We start from the raw sequence: 19,451 nt of genomic DNA, 5'->3' as shown, positions 1-19,451 counted from the left end.
ACTAATACAAGAACTGATGTTGAAACAGTGGCCATGCTGCTATCGAATTCAATTTATATGAAAGTTGACAATTGCCAGTCCAACAAAGTCAAAGGAGGAAACTCCTCCCTCCAAAAATATTAAAAAAATCAAGAAATGGAATTGGTAAATAAATAAGCAAAAGCTGAAAGAGAAAATCAAGAGAGTCAAATTTCTCCAGAACACTTGGGGGTTACTCAAAACCACTATGATACACACTCAGCTAGAATGTATAGCACAGGTCAAGAAAGGTGTTGTTGTCTAGTCGTTTAGTCGTGTCTGACTCTTCGTGACCCCATGGACCAAAGCACGTCAGGCACTTCTGTCTTCCACTGCCTCCCGCAGTTTGGTCAGACTCATGTTTGTAGCTTCGAGAACACCGTCCAACCATCTCGTCCTCTGTCATCCCCTTCTCCTTGTGCCCTCCATCTTTCCCAACATCAGGGTCTTTTCCAGGGAGTCTTCTCTTCTCATGAGATGGCCAAAGTATTGGAGCCTCAGCTTCACGATCTGTCCTTCCAGTGAGCACTCAGGGCTGATCTCCTTAAGAATGGATACGTTTGATCTTTTTGCAGTCCATGGGACTCTCAAGAGTCTCCTCCAGCACCATAATTCAAAAGCATCAATTCTTCGGCGATCAGCCTTCTTGATGGTCCGGCTCTCACTTCCATACATCACTACTGGGAAAACCATGGCTTTAACTATACGGACCTTTGTTGGTAAGGTGATGTCTTTGCTTTTTAAGATGCTGTCTAGGTTTGCCATCGCCTTTCTCCCAAGGAGCAGGCGTCTTTTAATTTCGTGACTGCTGTCACCATCTGCAGTGATCATGGAGCCCAAGAAAGTAAAATCTCTCACTGCCTCCATTTCTTTCCCTTCTATTTGCCAGGAGGTGATGGGACCAGTGGCCATGATCTTCGTTTTTTTGATGTTGAGCTTCAGACCATATTTTGTGCTCTCCTCTTTCACCCTCATTAAAAGGTTATTTAATTCCTCCTCACTTTCTGCCATCAAGGTTGTGTCATCTGCATATCTGAGGTTGTTTGATATTTCTTCCAGCGATCTTAATTCCGGCTTGGGATTCATCCAGCCCAGCCTTTCGCATGATGAATTCTGCATATAAGTTAAATAAGCAGGGAGACAATATATAGCCTTGTAGTGCTCCTTTCCCAATTTTGAACCAATCAGTTGTTCCATATCCAGTTCTAACTGTAGCTTCTTGTCCCACATAGAGATTTCTCAGGAGACAGATGAGGTGATCAGGCACTCCCATTTCTTTAAGAACTTGCCATAGTTTGCTGTGGTTGACACAGTCAAAGGCTTTTGCATAGTCAATGAAGCAGAAGTAGATGTCTTTCTGGAACTCTTTAGCTTTCTCCATAATCCAGCGCATGTTTGCAATTTGGTCTCTGGTTCCTCTGCCCCTTCGAAATCCAGCTTGCAATTCTGGGAGTTCTTGATCCACATACTGCTTAAGCCTGCCTAGTAGAATTTTAAGCATAACCTTGCTAGCGTGTGAAATGAGTGCAATTGTGCGGTAGTTGGAGCATTCTTTGGCACTTCCCTTCTTTGGGATTGGGATGTAGACTGATCTTCTCCAATCCTCTGGCCACTGCTGAGTTTTCCAAATTTGCTGGCATATTGAGTGTAGCACCTTAACAGCATCATCTTTTAAAATTTCAAATAGTTCATCTGGAATATCATCACTTCCACTGGCCTTGTTATTAGCAGTGCTTTCTAAGGCCCATTTGACTTCACTCTCCAGGATGTCTGGCTCAAGGTCGGCAACCACACTACCTGGGGTATACGAGACATCCATTTCTTTCTGGTATAGTTCCTCTGTGTATTCTTGCCACCTCTTCTTGATGTCTTCTGCTTCTGTTAGGTCCTTTCCACTTTTGTCTTTTATTATGGAAATTTTTGTACGAAATGTTCCTTTCATATCTCCAATTTTCTTGAACGGTACCACCCCATCAAAGATGTCACCAATTTATAAGAATTAGGTCAGCATTTGGACTTCCAAAAATGGAAGGATTGCAGTGTCTGCTCAGAAGTAAGCCCTAAGAGAGCCAGTGTGGTGCAGTGGTTAAGAGCGGTAGACCCATAATCTGGTGAATCAGGTTCGCGTCTCCGCTCTTCCACATGCAACTGCTGGGTGACCTTGGGCTAATCACACTTCTCTAAAGTCTCTCAGCCTCACTCACCTCACAGAGTGTTTGTTGTGGTGGAGGAAGGGAAAGGAGAATGTTAGCCGCTTTGAGACTCCTTCGGGTAGTGATAAAGCGGGATATCAAATCCAAACTCTCTTCTTTTTCTTCTTCTTCTTCTTCAAGTTCAGTGAGGCATTCTCCAATATAAACATGTACAGGAGGGATGGGAAACCTCAGGCTGAGGGGCCAAATGTAGACCCCAGCCCTCTCTATTTGGCCCTTGAAACTTTCCCCAAGTGATACCTCTCAGTGATCTTCCTTTGCACCCTAAGAAGAAGAAGAAGAAGAAGAAGAAGAAGAGGAAGAGGAAGAAGAAGAAGAAGAAGAGTTTGGATTTTATATCCCGCCTTTCACTCCCCTTCAGGAGTCTCAAAGCGGCTAACAATCTCCTTTCCCTTCCTCCCCCACAACACTCACTCTGTGAGGTGAGTGGGGCTGAGAGACTTCAAAGAAGTGTGACTGGCCCAAGGTCACCCAGCAGCTGCATGTGGAGGAGCGGAGACGCGAACCCGGTTCCCCAGATTATGTGACTACCGCTCTTAACCACTACACTACACTGGCTCTTGCCTGGCTGGAATGTGCCTGTGAACTCTAGGTAATGCCTCTTGCTTATTGGAATGAAGGGTAAACAGGGATATGGGTGTGCATATGTGTCTGTGTAGAAACTAACCTACTGTACAAAGGTAAATTTAACATTTCTTGTTCCATCTGCTTTTGGCTCTGGCCCCACCCATCATTATCATGTGACCCTCAGAAAGTTGCCCACGAGGGAAGGTGGCGCACAGGCTGATAAAAGTTCCCCACCAGCGCCATGTAGGATTGCAGCCTTACTTTCTCACCTGCTGTTTGGTTGACACCGTGACTTCAACCCCTACAATTCAAATGAGCAAAGTCTGGCCTTCGTCCCTGATGGCAGCCCACAACAGATCGCTCAGGAAGGGTTTTCAAAATATCCTCTTTTTTCGGAGCACACACATATATTGTTCATCAAGTCGAGCTGAACAGATGCGGTTCATTTCGGAGATGACATCTGGTGCTGTCAGAACGTGTAACTGGTGCTGATTTGTAATGTGAGCTGAGTATGCGGATCTTATTTATGAGAGATGATAGCCCTTACTTATAGCCTACTTGCCTTGATCATTGTACAGCATATGTAATCCAGGAACTTTACAGCTCCGCGTGTGCTCGGAATAGAAAAAGGATGGAAAGGAAACAAAAAGAGAGATCTGAGTTTTAGATGACGTAAACTGTGGGCACAGACAAGCAGAAATAAGCACTCCTATATGGCTTATTCAGGGAACTTGGCTTCGCTTCTGTACAGTTTACATACTGTCTCCATAACTCATTCTTTAGGGACAAGTGCATCCTCTTCTATAAAGCAGAATGTATACTTCTGTTTCCTCCCCACTTTGACTCCTTTCTCAGGGCTGATCCTCAGGAGCAAACTAGACATGACAGTAAAGGGGAGATTAAATACATTTAACATGTCTTGTTTTTAGAACTAGCAGCTGCAGAAGGCTTCACTAGGAGCCATGAAGGGGGTTAATCCTTCCTCCCACCACTGCCCTGATGAAGATCATATCCAAAGCCTGTGAGACGCAGGAGGAAATACCCATTGACACCAATGGAAGCATCCCAACATGCAAAGGTGATAGGACCAGTACATGGGTGTGATTTCCATTGTGAATACAGCAGATAAAAGTTTAAACCTGCTCCCCCATCCACTGTCATCCCAATCTTGCACACACACAGAGTGGGGTATTTATAGCATAGTTACCAAGTCGCATTAAATGCATTCACACATTTGACGAAAAATCTGGTTTGGCCCTAAGCTTTTGTGCTCAGATACAGATACCCAAGTAGAAAATGCATAGGATCCCTTTTGAAATATGAAGGGCACAGATGTGTCGAATTTAAAGCACCTTTCATATATTTCAATGCAGGGAGTCAATACTTTCTCAATCATTATTCTGGAGTATTTTAAAGAGATGTGTGCCAAATTGTTCCTCAAGAAAATAAACTAAACTAGGCTATGTCCTGTGAGCATCTGTAAAAAGTAGGTTAAAGTAGGTTATGAAAGGTTAGCTATACAAAGTAGGTTAAAAAGACCAAACTGGGGCTATTTTTTTACACAAATTGTTCAAAATTTGGCGACTGTTTCCATGTGAATATTGACATTCCCTGCCACAAGTCCCAAAGACCACTATGAGGTTGACAGTCCCCTAAATGTGACTGTCAGCATTCATTGGTGTGTGTAGTACAGTGGTACCTCGGGTTACATACGCTTCAGGTTACATATGCTTCAGGTTACACACTTCGCTAACCCAGAAATAGTGCTTCAGGTTAAGAACTTTGCTTCAGGATAAGAAAAGAATTCGTGCTCCAGCAGCGCAGCAGCAGCGGGAGGCCCCATTAGCTAAAGTGGTGCTTCAGATTAAGAACAGTTTCAGGTTAAGTACAGACCTCCGGAACGAATTAAGTACTTAACCCGAGGTGCCACTGTATCTGACAAATGGGAGCATATTCTGTTTTGGGGCATTTGTGGAATTCCTCTGGGATTGGTCAACATTTACTTAATGTTGGACGTTCACGCTGGTTTACAGAATCATTTAATCAGAAGAGCCCTCATAAGCAAGCCAGTTCAACTCCCTGCTTCATAAAAAGACATCCAGAGTGACCACATCACCACCAGAAGGCTCCAGATAACGTATTCATAACATTCAGAGGAGGGTTGCCGAATCATAAATGTAGAGAAGAAAACTTTAAATAAAGAAGCCATGGGCTCCCCTCCCCCCCCCCCACACGTCTTTTGCACCAAATGAAATCACAAATTCAAACCTTAAAGTCCTTGCAGTTGTTTTGTTCCACAGTTTGTGATCTCTTCTAGCACACACCTTGTACTTTAGTCCAATTAAGCTCTAATTAAAAGGAGAACCTCTGGCAGCACTGGAGGGTTTTTGGCAGGCGAAGTGCTTTTGCACTCAGCGCCTCCCTGCTGGAGCGAGAGCCAGGTACCGGGACGAACTGTGAGTGAAGCCCACTTTCCCCCTCCCTGGGAGGAATTTGCAAGGATGATTACCCTCAATCATCCTTGTTTTTCCTTCGCCAATGATCTCCTGCTGTCGTGGGTGCTGTCTCCATTAAGGCAGGGAGGAACCGGATGCCCCATCAAGTTCCAGTTCAATACTATTGGCTCTGAATTTTAGCACTGACCTTTCTAAGGCCAGATATGGCAAAAAAATACTGCCATTTCTCATTGAAATGTGTGTCAAAATATGTTCCAGCAAAGTGTAAGAGTGTGTGTGTGTGTGTGTGTGTGTGTGTGTGTTTCTAACAAAAAAAAAGAAGTCTTTTATTTGAAGGAGAAGCAGTAGAGTATAATGCTGCTGACCTTTCTTTGGACTTAATAGGATTTTTTCAGAGCAGGATGAGATTTTTGCTGTTGGCACTAATAAAGACAAGGCTATAGGCTGTCTGTTTGCTTTGTTGTTAGAATGGAGTGGAAACTGGGCAGAATTCATTTTGGAGAACGAGATTTGCTTTAACAGCAGTTATACAAAAATTTGTAAGGGGCATGTTTTGTTTAACAGTCCCATTTATAGCAACATCCAAGCACAATGTTTGAGAAGCCTCATATCAGAGATTACATCCCAGTGCATTTTGCATACCCCCCCATTTAATTATGGGTGCTGAAATTCATCGGATGGTTGATGGTCTAATAGAACATTATGGATTGTGTCCAGCTCTATGTTTTACTTAGACCCATTGAAATTAACAGACCTATTTAATCATGCCCATTAATTTCAATGGGTCTACTTGGAGTAGGCCTAAAATTGGATAGTAACATGTCATGGACACATGTATCCCAGTTTCATTGTGATATCTTGGAGCTTAAAGCATAATGTTGTGTTTTATATTTTTCCCAGCCTCCATAAAAACGGGTGTGGTTGCCAAGTTGGGATTACACAACCTCTTTCATCCTGATATCTCATTCATTCATATCTCATTGGTACTCCGTGTTTTGCATTTTCCTCCTTCCTGTGAAAACAGGTATGGAGATCAAGCTGGTTCTGGCATTTATAAATGTAGAATTGTGTGCCAAAAATGTCAAGCTAAGATGCGGTGGGCACTGAGTCAGGCCAGGGTTTCAGCACCTAGGAGAGTTCCAGTGGAACAACTCACTCCAACAAAAGCTGGGGGCTGACAGACCTTACAACTCCCTCAGTCCAGACTGCCCCTCATGTCTTAGGAGTACTGCTTCTTAAAGGAACAACCACCCCTGCTTGGCCTCTCATCTGGCTCCCTCTCTAAACCACTGTACAGCTGCTGTGGAGCAGAATCCCAGTACAAGCTGATCTGATCCACAGTCCTGGCTTTTGTGCATCCCAAATATTCTGACACAGTTCTTGGCTAAAAAAAAAAAAAGCAATACACATTTAAAATGTGTATTTTGAGATAAAATACATTTAAGAGTGCATAACTGGAAAGTAAAAACATTTTAAAATGCATATCAAATATGTATTTAAATGAAAAAAAAAGTGTGCATTTTTAAAAATAAATAAATAAATCACAGATTGAGGCACAGATTCTTAGTGAATACGTGCAAAAGTAACACGGGCCAGATATATAGACTGATTCAACCATTGCTAAAACCTGTCACAAAGGGAAGTGGATTCAGGACAGCCTAGGGAGAGTAATTTATGTGTGATGAGCCAATCCCAAGCATGGTCCCTCATGACAGCTGAAGTGTTAGAAAGCTCCCCCAAAACATGACTGAGGCTTTGAGCAGCCACACTATGGTGTGATAAATGCAGACTCATGGTTACGCAAATCCATCTGGGGCAAGCTGCAATTGGATGATCGCTGCTTCCAGCATAGACTTTTATTGCGCTAGCCATAGGCCATGGCATCATTCAGAAAAATAACAAAAGGAAAAACAGCAATAACCATAAAAGTCATCAGGCACCACACATACAATATAAACCACGGTCACAACTACTAAGATTGTTTGTTGCATAAAACAGAATAGCAGAAGATTCTCTAGTAAAATGTTCCAAATTAAATACCTGAATCCCCTTTGCAGTTGACTGCTATTTTATCTAGTTCTTTTCTCCTGATATTCTTAGCTGCCAACGCATAGAGTGCTACTTTATAAGTTACAAAGTCATCAGTATCGCTCAACATGGAAGTGAGAGCTGAACCATAAAGAAGGCTGATCGCCGAAGAATTGATGCTTTTGAATTATGGAGCTGGAGGAGACTCTTGAGAGTCCCATGGACTGGAAGAAGATCAGACCTATCCATTCTGAAGGAAATCAGCCCTGAGTGCTCACTGGAAGGACAGATCCTGAAGCTGAGGCTCCAATATTTTGGCCACCTCATGAGAAGAGAAGACTCCCTGGAAAAGACCCTGATGGATGTTGGGAAAGATTGAGGGCACAAGGAGAAGGAGATGACAGAGGACAAGACGGTTGGACAGTGTTCTCAAAGCTACCAACATGAGTTTGACCAAACTGCGGGAGGCAGTGGAAGACAGGAGTGCCTGGCGTGCTCTGGACTAAACGACTAAACAACAACAACAACAACAACAACATCGCTCAACAGCCATTTCACCCTTCCCACCCTATTCAAGTGAGTTCCATTTGGAAACAGGGGTTTTATGAATCGGTCTCTTGGGTCTATATATAATGGGCACTGCAATAAATAGTGGCACAGTTCCTCCACACAGGGTTTCCCACACAGTCAAAGTCTCTCTTTATAATGTACTTTGTCGTAGTGTCCATCCAACACCGCCAAGGGCATTGATTGGAATCGTAATTCTGTGAAAGTGATTCTAAGCATGGCAATGCTGGCCATATGAAAGGGGCACAACACAGAAAATAGCACTACCAATCCTGTGCATATGTGTGCATTGGTCTGAGACATGGCTGGATGTCCAGGGTTAACTCTGACGGTGTGAAGGCATAAGTCTTTATTAGGATTGCCACCTGTAGCACCATCTTGATCATGTCCAATGCTGCACTGGTAATGGGAATGTTGGAAACAGGAAGCAAAGTGGTAGGTGATGATGATGTTTTCCTGGAAGCCAGAGACACTGGCATTGGGACAATGTGCATCATGCACCCGTCCCATGCATAATAATAATTAGTCACTACATCTACAGCAAACGGTTACTAGTTGATTCCAGCAGCAGCAGTTGCAGTAAGTGCATCTAACAGGACAGCGCAGCACAGCATCTATTTAAAAGTTATATACTTCTTCCCGTGCCTGTAAATCACCTGTAACAAGGCTGATGGCAGTCACACCATTCAGATGCAATAATTGATATGATTATCATTCTAGCAGCCTTAACTACATTGGAAAGAACTGGTAAATTAAGTAAATTAGACGTTAAAAGCCAAAGGTCATGCTGTGAATTTGAGATAAGAGTTCCTACAGCAAGAAGAAGCACCTTGTGCAGCTCAAGATTGAACTCTAGTGGTTATATTTAAACACTGCACACAGCTTTGGGCACCTTTGCAAAACAAAAGATGTTATTTAGAATCTATTCCAGTTGCTTGGGAAGAAATAAAGCTATTGTCAGTCTCCAGGTAAAATGCACTGAAGTGGTTAGCAGTAGCACATCAAAGAGATACATTAAAAACGTGGCAAAGGGTGTCTGCAAAATAAGAGCTCCAACATAAAAGGGGAGACTTGAAACCCTTGGAAATATTTTTTTTTTCCCAGAGAGAGAGAAGTTAAAAGTGCATGCCCTTAGAAAGCATAGTCTCCATTCTGTTCAGGTAATCTTGAATTTTCTTATTGTTTCCATGTACTCAAAAACAATATTTTCCCCATGCATCAAATTGCATTAAAAGCATGTTTTGCGTCCTTGAACATTATTAGTCCAATTCACAGGTTTTTATTGCAGCTGAAGCCTATAGGTGCCTGTTGCAGCCTTGGAACATCCTCTCCTACTCACCAAATATATGATCTGTATTGTCAATGGTGACAGAACTGATCATCTGTTGGAGGAGAGAGAAGGCACCTGAGCTAAGGCTGTGAGCCTATGCACAATTAACTGTGGACCTGTTGGTCATCATAGGATTTATTCCAAGTAAGAATGCATAGAAATGGGCTGTAGGTTTACAGACTTCTTTCTATCCCTTCTCTGCTTTACCATTTGCTTGGTAATATATCAGTGTTCTGGACCATATTGAACCCAGATCCCTTAGCAACATCATTTTGTTCAGGCAGTGAAACAGGATCTGTCGCCAGAAATGTATTTCCACTTGTTGCCCACTCTCATTTGGGCATCTGCATTGACAAAACACATTCTGGTGATGGTGTTTGTGCTGTAGCTAAGGGGGTACAGCATTTGCCACATCCCATACCCTTCATTTCCAGGTAGGGTTAAGAAATGACTCCTGTCTGAAGTCCTGGAGAGCCACAGCCACTTGAAAATACTGTGTTGGGTGGACCAGTGGCCCTTCTAGGTATTAAATATACCAAGAAAAAAGCACACCAAGAACTCAGGCCAATGTAAGTTTCAATAGTGGGAGTGGTCCCTACTCGTAAATCAAGAGTCAATAGTAACAAAAACTAATCCATTCAAAAGTATGTATTCTGACAAGGATTAGAAACTCAAATAGAGATTACAAACACGTCGTGGAAGTCTTAGTTTCAATCATTGTTTCAATCAATGATTGAAACTAAGAACTCCACGACGAATCTGGACTAACATGAACTTATCTCTACTCATAAACTCTTATCTCTAATTCTGTAATGAATTATTGTGTTATACATATTTTTATGAGTTTGAGTTTGTAATCTCTATTTGAGTTTGTAATCCTTGTCAGAATACATACTTTTGAATGGATTAGTTTTCGTTACTATTGACTTGCGAGTAGGGACCACTCCCGCTATTGAAACTTACATTGGCCTGAGTTCTTGGTGTGCTTCCTTCTAGATATTAGGCAGTTTTCCTATGTCCCTTCCTCCCCACCTCAGATTACCATGGACACAATAGACAGGAAGGTCATCCATAGCAGTGACAGCTCCATATTGGGGGAAAGGGACTTGGAGAAGATGCTTTCAGAAGACACTTTCCTCCTTTCATCTGTGGCCTACTTGTTCTTCCTCGACCTCTGGTCCCAATCCCATTACTTCCCAGAGAGGGAAGGCAGGCAATTGGCAGCTGCTGTTCCTTCAACTAATTCCATTGCTTGTTGGTCCCTCTAGGAGAACTGAGAAAAGCAACACAGAAGGCTGTGTATGTGTGAATCTGTAGTTACAGAAAGCTGCAACTCAAGGGAAAGCAATTTCAGTGTAGCAAACATTTCAGAGTTGTAAAGATCCCTGGGCTGGTCACCTCTCCTAGTTTTTGGATAATAAGATAAATTTTGAAAAGTGTACCTTCCTCTGAGGGCAATCCTTTCAACCCAATGCAGCTGGAGAGGGGAAGTGGGGGCTCACGCTGGAATTAATTTATCAGGCCCAAGTCATTAAGTGAAAATGTATCATCTTTATTAGCTTCTTGGGTGAGTTGCAAAGGCTCATTCATCTTAAGTGTATCAACTTGCTGGCTCCTTTGTCAGATAGAATAATGACAGACATTATAAAGAACACAACCTGTCAAGAAGGAATATATTTGCTCGTAAGCCAGACTGCATAAATATACACATCCTCACTTTTACTGGGATGGAGAAGGTGCTAAGGGAGGGACGCAAAGGCTCTTCCTGTCGGGAGAGAGGAAGAAAAATGTGTGCCCGTGATCCATGTATAACATTTGGCAATGAGGCATAGAGCCATTGTAATAAAAATAAAGGATCAGCTGACTGATGAAGGAATTGCATCTGTTTGGGGGGTGGGGCCCACAAATGTAAATGGCTTAGGTAGAGATGGGTGAATCTATCAATTTTAGTTTCTCTCAGTTTCTCTTTTTTTAAAAAAAAAATTTAAGTTCAACTCTCCACATTTTCATATCAGTTTGTTACTTTTTTAAAAAAAAGTCCCTGTGAAAATTCGTCAGCATTTTAGTACAAATTTCTCCTAAGAGATACATGTCCGTATGGAATCATCCTGTGTGTAAACCCGCAATCTTATACGTCAAAAAGGTGTTTGCAAATAAAATAAATGAATGGGGACAGTTCTGGGGGAAACCTGGAAATGCATGTGTGGGTCACGTACATAGACTATAAGACAAAAGAAAAAGAAACTTCTATGAAAAGACCACTAGTACAGTACTTGTGTTTGCATGAGAGTAGGTGGCACTGAGGGACTCGGGTGGCGCTGTGGGTTAAACCACAGAGCCTAGGACTTGCCAATCAGAGGGTTGGCGGTTCGAATCCCCGCGACTGCCAACCTAGCAGTTCGAAAGCACGTCAAAGTGCAAGTAGATAAATAGGTACTGCTCCGGCGGGAAGGTAAATGGCGTTTCCGTACGCTGCTCTGGTTCACCAGAAGTGGCTTAGTCATGCTGGCCACATGACCCAGAAGCTGTACGCCGGCTCCCTCAGCCAATAAAGCGAGATGAGCGCCACAACCCCAGAGTCAGCCACGACTGGACCTAATGGTCAGGGGTCCCTTTACCTTTACCTAGGTGGCACTGAACATGCATCGGATCAGGCCTTGGGCTGCATTTTGTTTGTGCTTATTTGCCACTTAGGAGATATTTTGGCACTTGCTAGAATTGTCCACTTTTTCATTCCACATGCCAGAGAGGTAAGGATTTAAGAGGCTGTTAGTGTGAAGATGAGTTCAACTTTGTACGCTCTGCTTTTGTGACACTCCGTGTGAGAATTTCTCTTACCTCAGCCCTGTATTAATGATGCTGGATTGTGGTGCTGAATATACTTTACACATCATTATTCTTGCAGCGGGCAAGCAGGCCTGAGTAGCCTTTGAGCAAAGCATATTTCGGACCCCAGTGCAAACTGTTACCCTGTGGCCTTGGTTCAAAGCCCTCTGCATAGTGCTCTCAGCAGCAGAAGAAAAAAGGCTTAATCCCTTAACAAACCTTAATACATGCTGAAGTACAACCCAAGACAACATTATTGACATTCTAAGCATTGTTAGAAATGATGGCACATCCCATTTTGACACTCTGTTTTAAAGAATGGGGGAGAACTTTGAATGCCCATGTTTCTTATTATCAAGAATGAAAATAGTAAGAAGAAGAAGTAACCTGAGAAGTCGAAAACAGAATGTCACTGTCATATGCTGCATTGAAGTCTGCAAGCTTGCTTCATTATATATTGTAGTTGGGAAACAAAAGCTTTCTGGTTTTGAACCAAATCAATTGCCCCAAATAAGCTTCTACTTATCTTTGTTCAATTTTTCCTTTTCACTGTATGGTAGCGCTGCCATACGTCCAGACATTACCGGGATTTCCAAGGCGGAATTAATGTCCGGGGGGAATTTCCAAAAGGTGGTGCTTTGTCCTGGATCTTAGACAACTCATTCAAAAGATTGTGAGTTTTTTTGGCGTTTTTGTAAACAAAAAACAAACAAACAAAAAACCTCAACAACTTTGGGGTTTGCTCAACAACTTTCAAGGTGTCCTGGTTTTCACTATTTGAAATATGGCAACCCTACTGTATGGTTTAGAGCATGGGTAGGCAAACTAAGGCCTGGGGGCCGGATGCGGCCCAATCACCTTCTAAATCCAGCCCATGGGTGGTCTGGGAATCAGCATGTTTTTACATGAGTAGAATGTGTCTTTTTATTTAAAATGCATCTCTGGGTTACTTGTGGGGCCTGCCTAGGGCATAGGAATTCGTTCATTATTATTTTTTCAAAATATAGTCCGGCCACCCACAAGGTCTGAGGGACAGTGGACCAGCCCCCTACTGAAAAAGTTTGCTGACCCCTGGTTTAGAGAGTTATAGATGTTCAATGGAAAGAAAGCAGAGGGTAAAGAATGAGCTGTGAGTGGAGGAAGGCTCTTTCCCCATCTTTTGGACTCTGCGGGAAACTTAACAAACAGAGCTGTTCCACCAGGCCTTTGGCCAAGGCACAGTCTGACCCCCTCCTTTGGCAATCTTCACAGAACTCTAGCCCAATGGTTGCCATTAATTTGATTTTGAATTGATTTTAAAATGAATTGATTTTAGACCGTTGTGTTACTTTTATTGTTGTTAGCCACTCTGAGCCCACGTTCGGCTGGGGAGGGCGGGATATAAATTTAAAAAATTATTATTATTATTATTATTATTATTATTATTATTATTATTATTATATTATTATTATTATTATTATTATTATTATTATTATTATTACTGCCTGCAAAACCGTTTTCAGTTTTTCAGATAACCTTCTCTGGGCCACATGCCAATGGTGGGCAGGGCTGGAGAGAAAGTGGGTGGAGCAACAGATGTAAATTTTGTTTTTATACAGAAGGCTACTTTCTAACACACACACACACACACACACACACACACTTCTCTATCCTCTGTCCAGACAAGCAAGAAGCACAAAGTTCAACAGCACCTTTCAGAAAGACAAACATACTCAGGCAGAGTGTGCAGCAAGGCTGGGGAAAGGTGTGAACTGGGGAAAGTCAGTGTGGCTGGGGGTGTAGCCTTCAGGGCCAGAGAAAGAAGTCTAACAGACCACATGTGGCCCCCGAGGCTGAGAGACTCTCCACCCTGTTCCAGACCATACCTGCAGGTAGAATAGTCAGATGAGAAAAATCCGCGTTCCTTCCCACATCTGCAATTATTTGCATAAACATTTGTATATGTTCCTCTGGCTTTCCATTCTGTCATATACTCTGCTATGGGCAATTGTTCCCGTATCCCTCAATATTTGGAATCAGACTGTTCGGCAGTCCAGAGGGCTGCAGTTCGACTGAGAGGGAGCTTGTATGAGGTTCCACCTGCAATCCAGGTCACAAAGTTTTATTTCGCCTCCCAATTTGCTTCTAATGCTGTTTGGGATGTTCCGGGCAAAAGGATCTGGCCCGCCAAAAAGAGGCTTATGTTGAAAGAAGAGTAAGACTGTACTGGTGTGTGCTTTTGTTTGCTTGCTAATCAGTTTTTTTGGTCTCCATCCAGCCACAGGAATGCACTCAGTTGAAAAGAGGAACCTCTGTTGTTTTGAAAACTAGATATGGTGGCTGCCTACATTATCTCAACAGGAAGGCTTTGTTTAAATATCCTGTTCCTTAAGTTATCAGCTGTCCTCATAAGCGTAGCTAGCATTTTGGTCAAGTTTGTCCTAGTGCTGCAGCACATGGGTATCGGAGGGGGCAGGGAAATGTGTGTATCTGAAGATTTATGTGCTGCTTCTTCAGAAGCTGCTCAAGAAAAGAGTAGATGTCAGTATGTTTGGGGTCAGTTAACTGCAGCATTTACACAAATAACAGCATGGATTGGTGACTGAGATCTGTTGTTCTGGTTAGCTGGAAAATACATCTTGCATAAAATGTGAAATCCCACCATAATGTACAAAATGTGCTTGGAAGGGAGTCCCGTTTAACTCAATGGGACTTACTTCCTAGTATGTGATGCATGCTAAGAACTTTTCTCTTTTTTATGTAAGCATGCCCAACGCATGTACTTCATTGTGTGCACTTGTTTTTGTTCTGTTTTGTTTACAATGTGTTGGGTTTTTTTATATGTTGATGTCATGATGTCTCTTTTCAAAGTCTATGGCTATTTTTAAAGAATATTTTATGCCATTTTATGAAAACCACTTTGGAGGTGATTTTAAAAAATTAAAAAAATAAGTGGCATATAAATCTTAATTAATAAACAGGATCGCAACTTAAAGCTTTCACCAAAGACTAAAATGTATACCCCAATTAATAAAGGGAGATGACAACAGATTCACGGTTCATCGGGCAACACTGAGGTGTCTTCAAGAATTGTACTGTATAGATTACGTAAATATATCTGATCTTTTATTAGCTAATGTTGCCAATTGTGGAGTGGGGAGGTACCTGGCCATCTTCTGTGCAGTTTTAATCTCTGCTAATAGGCAGGTGAAGCTTCTTGCAGCATGGGATAAACATTAACACATCCTAACGTCAGCAGACTGAGCTTCTGTTCCAAATACAGGAGCAGGCACTGACACAAAACTTTATACCCTTTACTTCTTCCTGCATCAAATGGCAAGAATAAATGTCAGTGGTTGCATGCAAAGCTAGCAAATGATTGCCTTCCAGGTGTGATAAGTCTGCTCACCTTTTGCCGGTGGGCGGCGTTAAGAGATCCGGGGTGTGAATCCAGTCTGAAGTCTGAACGTGGGCTAGGGCCATGTCACAGCCCCTACAGGGACCCCCCCTTGGGGTGCCCCTATTTGATGCAAGTCATAGGGCGCCCCCATTGGCGGTTTACCCTTAAGTGGACTCTCTGCAGACGGGCAGGAGTCAAGATATAGCCTGGCTTATCCCCAATGCCTAAGCCAAACCACTCGCATCTGTATCCAATAAAGCCTATTTGAACCCATAAACCAAAATACGACATGTCCGTGTGCTTTATTGTTCTCCTGGGAATTTTGTTGCTTAGGTGCCTTGGCATGCAACTATTGTCCTTCCAAGAAGAACCTCAGGCAATAAAAACTGAAGGTTCAGTTGAGAAATCAGTGTCAACATGCCTTTTAATGTGCCTGATTCTCTCACAGTACTAATGAAGTTACTTAAAAGTCTTTTTTTTTACTCTGATGTTATTGAAATATGATTAAAATAACCATAGTTTTTGCTAATTAATGTGTAGACTATGTCTTCACTTTAAAAAAAGCCCCCTTCCCTCAGGAACTTCAGGAAAGAATCTTTAGAGAGGAACACCCCCTGGACAGAAAAAAAAAACCCCTTCACAGTGGAAGCATCTTCTGGGGAAGAAACTCCTGCTGGTTCCTGTGGATTTGGGGATCATGTGAAGTTTGCATTTTGATGTTAACATTCTTCAAAGGATTCCTCTGTGAGTGCTTCTCAGAGAAGGAAGCACACTGTGTCAAAACGGGTCCACTTTCTTTCTTTAAAATGTTCAGGTAGTTCTGCCAGATAAAGCAGCGCATGTTCATCTTGGCAACTATAACTGGCATCCATCAGCTGCAGGCAAAGTAATTTTTGCCTGAGGTTTAGAGCTCCTGGATGTTAATTCTCTGCAAAGGACCATCCACGTTCTCTACCCCAAAATTCCCTTGACTGAATCCCTAATGTCCCTTGTTTTGCTCTCGTAGATTTGAGACTGACTTAGGGTCTAACTCGCATGTTATATGTCAGGGAAGCTGAACTATCAGCTTGCTGGCCTCATCAATCTCCACAAGCATTTTGGGGGGTGAGATGCCCTTTAATTTTGGCTGTGGCAGCAAATAAATGTACACATATTACATTGATGTATAAGTTTCAGTACCCAATTCTGCAAAGTGGTCTCTTTATTTCCCCCTGGGGTTAGGTGAGAAAAAGAAAAAACTCAGACAATTTTATCAGAAAAATGTCTTCTTGGGCTCAGCTTCACTGGAAACCTTTATAATAATAAAATTCAGTGGCAGTAAAATAATGCCTTTATTTGTAACAAGCCAAGCTCATGATTTTTGACATTACTTGGAAGCCTTCCTGATAATGAATGGCGAGGTTGTTTAAAAAAAGAGAGGAATGGAATCTGTTTCTGGGGAAATATCTGGTGTGGAGCTCTGTGTGCAGTTTGTGTCAGTCATAAAATGACAACAGAGGAAATGGTTGCTGAATGATCAGGTTAGGACTATGTCTTGTGCAAAGGTCTTAGGTCAGGTTTTTGCGGAGGCATTCTGGGACAATGCATGAATTGGGGTTTGTACAGTCTAGCTGGAAGTTGTCTAAATCTAACCAGAATTTACAGGCCAGACAACAACAACAACAACAAAACTTTGGTAAGCTTTATATTAGCAGTGAATTACTGTTAATGTTAGTAAACATGCCACAGAAACTGAACTGTGTAGTGCAACCTAGTCATTCGAACTGTATGTTGTGCTTGTGCACGTTCATAATGTTAAGACCTCATAGGCCTAGATCCAGAAAACTCTCCTGTTGGAAAAAGTGATGAGCAACCATCACATGACTGGGTCCGAATGTCAAATGGGTGTTTGTCAACAAGAGAAGTCAGTGGCGACACTTAGCTCTCTTCAAGGTCTCTCTTCACTTTTTTTGTTCTGTGCACCAGATCGCCACCAGAAGAGGCCAGCTGTGTACACCCCAGCCATACAGCAGGCACTGTGGATTATAAGCTGTGAAAGAGTAATGAAAATACAAGCATCCCTTATACCAAGTCAAACGGTGGATCCTTCTAAGAGAGCCCTGTCCACTCTGGCTAGCAGTAGCTCTTAGGAAGAGGCCCTTTTAAAAGAGGATTAGACAAATTCATGGAGAACAAGGCTACACTGGTGGGTATCTCCACAGCCAGAGGCAGTATTCTGAATACCAGTTGCTGAAAACGGCAAGAGGGGACAATTCTGTTGCCTTTGGGCTTTCCCATATTTCAACTGATGATGAACTGGCCTGATCCAGCAGGCTCTTCTTATGTTCTTTCTCAGGCCTGGTACTCAGTACCTTTTTTTCTAGAGATGCTTGGGATATTCTGCACACAAAGCATGTGCTTTACTGCTGCTCTGTGGCTCTTCTCTGTTAAGAGGCCATGGAGAAGGAACGCTGACTCTCCAACGTAGAGGATCCACTGTGGGTGAGCAATTTCGCCAATACCATGCAACTTTTTCTACAAAATGTTCCCTGGTTCTTCCATTTTGGGGCCATTTTTAGTAAGGGGCACAGGCACGAAGCTCCGACATAGGCAGTTATCTGGGACTAAACAAGGAGGAAAGTATTTGCTGCCTAAGTGGCTGGGAAGGCTCTAAGTTTATACAGATTTGAAGTAGTGTAATAACGAGCACTACGTAGCATTTGCTGTGTGCTCGTAGGAAACTGGGCTTGTTATTTTCTTCTAGGCTTTTGGAGTCAGCGGGGGGCAGGGAGGCAATAGTGTGTGAAGGCCATCTATAAATGCTGTATATCTGAAGTCACTTTAAGAAATACGAAAGAGCTATTTCCCATTCAGAAAATCAGGTGATGCAGATTTAGGCTTCACTTGTGATGTTTGCCGCATTCTTTAGTGCTTCCTCTTCACTTGCCAGAGGGACTGCTTCGGGGCCACCATTCATCTCTTCTGCTCCCGTGGCGTTTCCTTCTGCAGTTACTGTCCTTACGGGTCCATTGGCCTTCTTTTGTGCTTCGATTTTTTCCCTTGCTTTCTCCTCTTTCGCAAGCATTCTGTAGTTGTAGTAATTCATAATGAAGAGGAATAGCCCAGCCAGCACCATCACTGCCCCACACTTGATGAACATGTATTTGTAGTCCCCAAACATGTCGATGAGAGTTCCTGCGATGGGAGAAAGAAAAAGGGCTGTCAATCAACCAAAAAGGAACCTTAACAGGGTTAATCATTCCTTTCAGCCTATTCAGCTGGATAAATAATCAATCAAGCGTGTATTAAGTAGTAACTCCCGCCCAAAAAAAACAAACAGATCAAAGGTTGACTAACTGTACAGTTTCACAGAAGGGAGCACTAAGCCTTGTACGTACTACACAACGAGGTTTGTATGGCCCAACAGGGCTCTGAACCCAGATTGCCAAAGTCTCAGAACCAAACCGGCCGCAGCGATCATCCTCTGAGGCCCTTCTTGGTGTGCCTCCTCCATAAGAAGTACGGAGGGTGGCAACACGAGAACGGGGCTTTTCTGCAGTGGCTCCCATGTGCAAGTGTGTGGGTTTCCTCCCTTCCTCAACTAAGGGTTTAGTTAAAGGGTTTAGTTAAAAGGCAGTGCCAGTGTTTTAGGGGAGGTTAGAGTTTAGTATGGCAGGAGTTAAGGAACAGAGTTACTTAGCAGTGGGTTGGAGAAAGAGTCAAAAAGCAGGATGCTGATGTTTGTTTTGAATCCAATGTTGTGGCTATAGGAGAAACCAGAACAACTTGTAATGCAATGCTGGAGATCCCTCCATTAGATTCAGGTTGTGTTTATGTGTAAATATATCATAAAGACATCACAGCCTCCTCTGTGCTTCATTGTCTAAAACAGTCAACCTTCTTATACCTATGGTCCACTAATGCATCTTTCTTGATGGTAAAATTTCCTTACCGCCCACCAGTGCTCGATGGAAGGAGGATTCAGCTTGTGCTGTAGAATCCCCTACTGCCCAGTGGCGGAGCTTCATGCTCCGGCACCGGGGGGGCGGAGAGCAGGTGGGGGCAGGGCTGGTGCGCATCCCGGGGGC

The 19,451-nt window shown here is 42.9% G+C and overlaps 1 protein-coding gene across 2 annotated transcripts in view; it reads right to left on the bottom strand.

Moving 5' to 3' along the window:
• Positions 1-16,696: 16,696 nt before the first annotated feature.
• Positions 16,697-19,451, bottom strand: part of LOC310756854 (monocarboxylate transporter 2-like) — a 33,907-nt gene continuing 31,152 nt past the window's right edge. For both annotated transcript variants that reach the window (XM_083601713.1, XM_083601714.1), the window contains exon 5: positions 16,697-18,558. In XM_083601713.1, coding sequence (XP_083457839.1) covers positions 18,257-18,558 — 302 coding nt within the window. In that variant the 3' untranslated portion in view covers positions 16,697-18,256. The remainder of the gene's footprint in view (positions 18,559-19,451) is intronic.

The sequence above is a fragment of the Podarcis filfolensis genome (genome assembly GCF_964270895.1).
Source record: "Podarcis filfolensis genome assembly, chromosome: 2".
Lineage (NCBI taxonomy): Eukaryota > Metazoa > Chordata > Lepidosauria > Squamata > Lacertidae > Podarcis > Podarcis filfolensis.
This window is presented reverse-complemented; position numbering and strand designations above follow the sequence as displayed.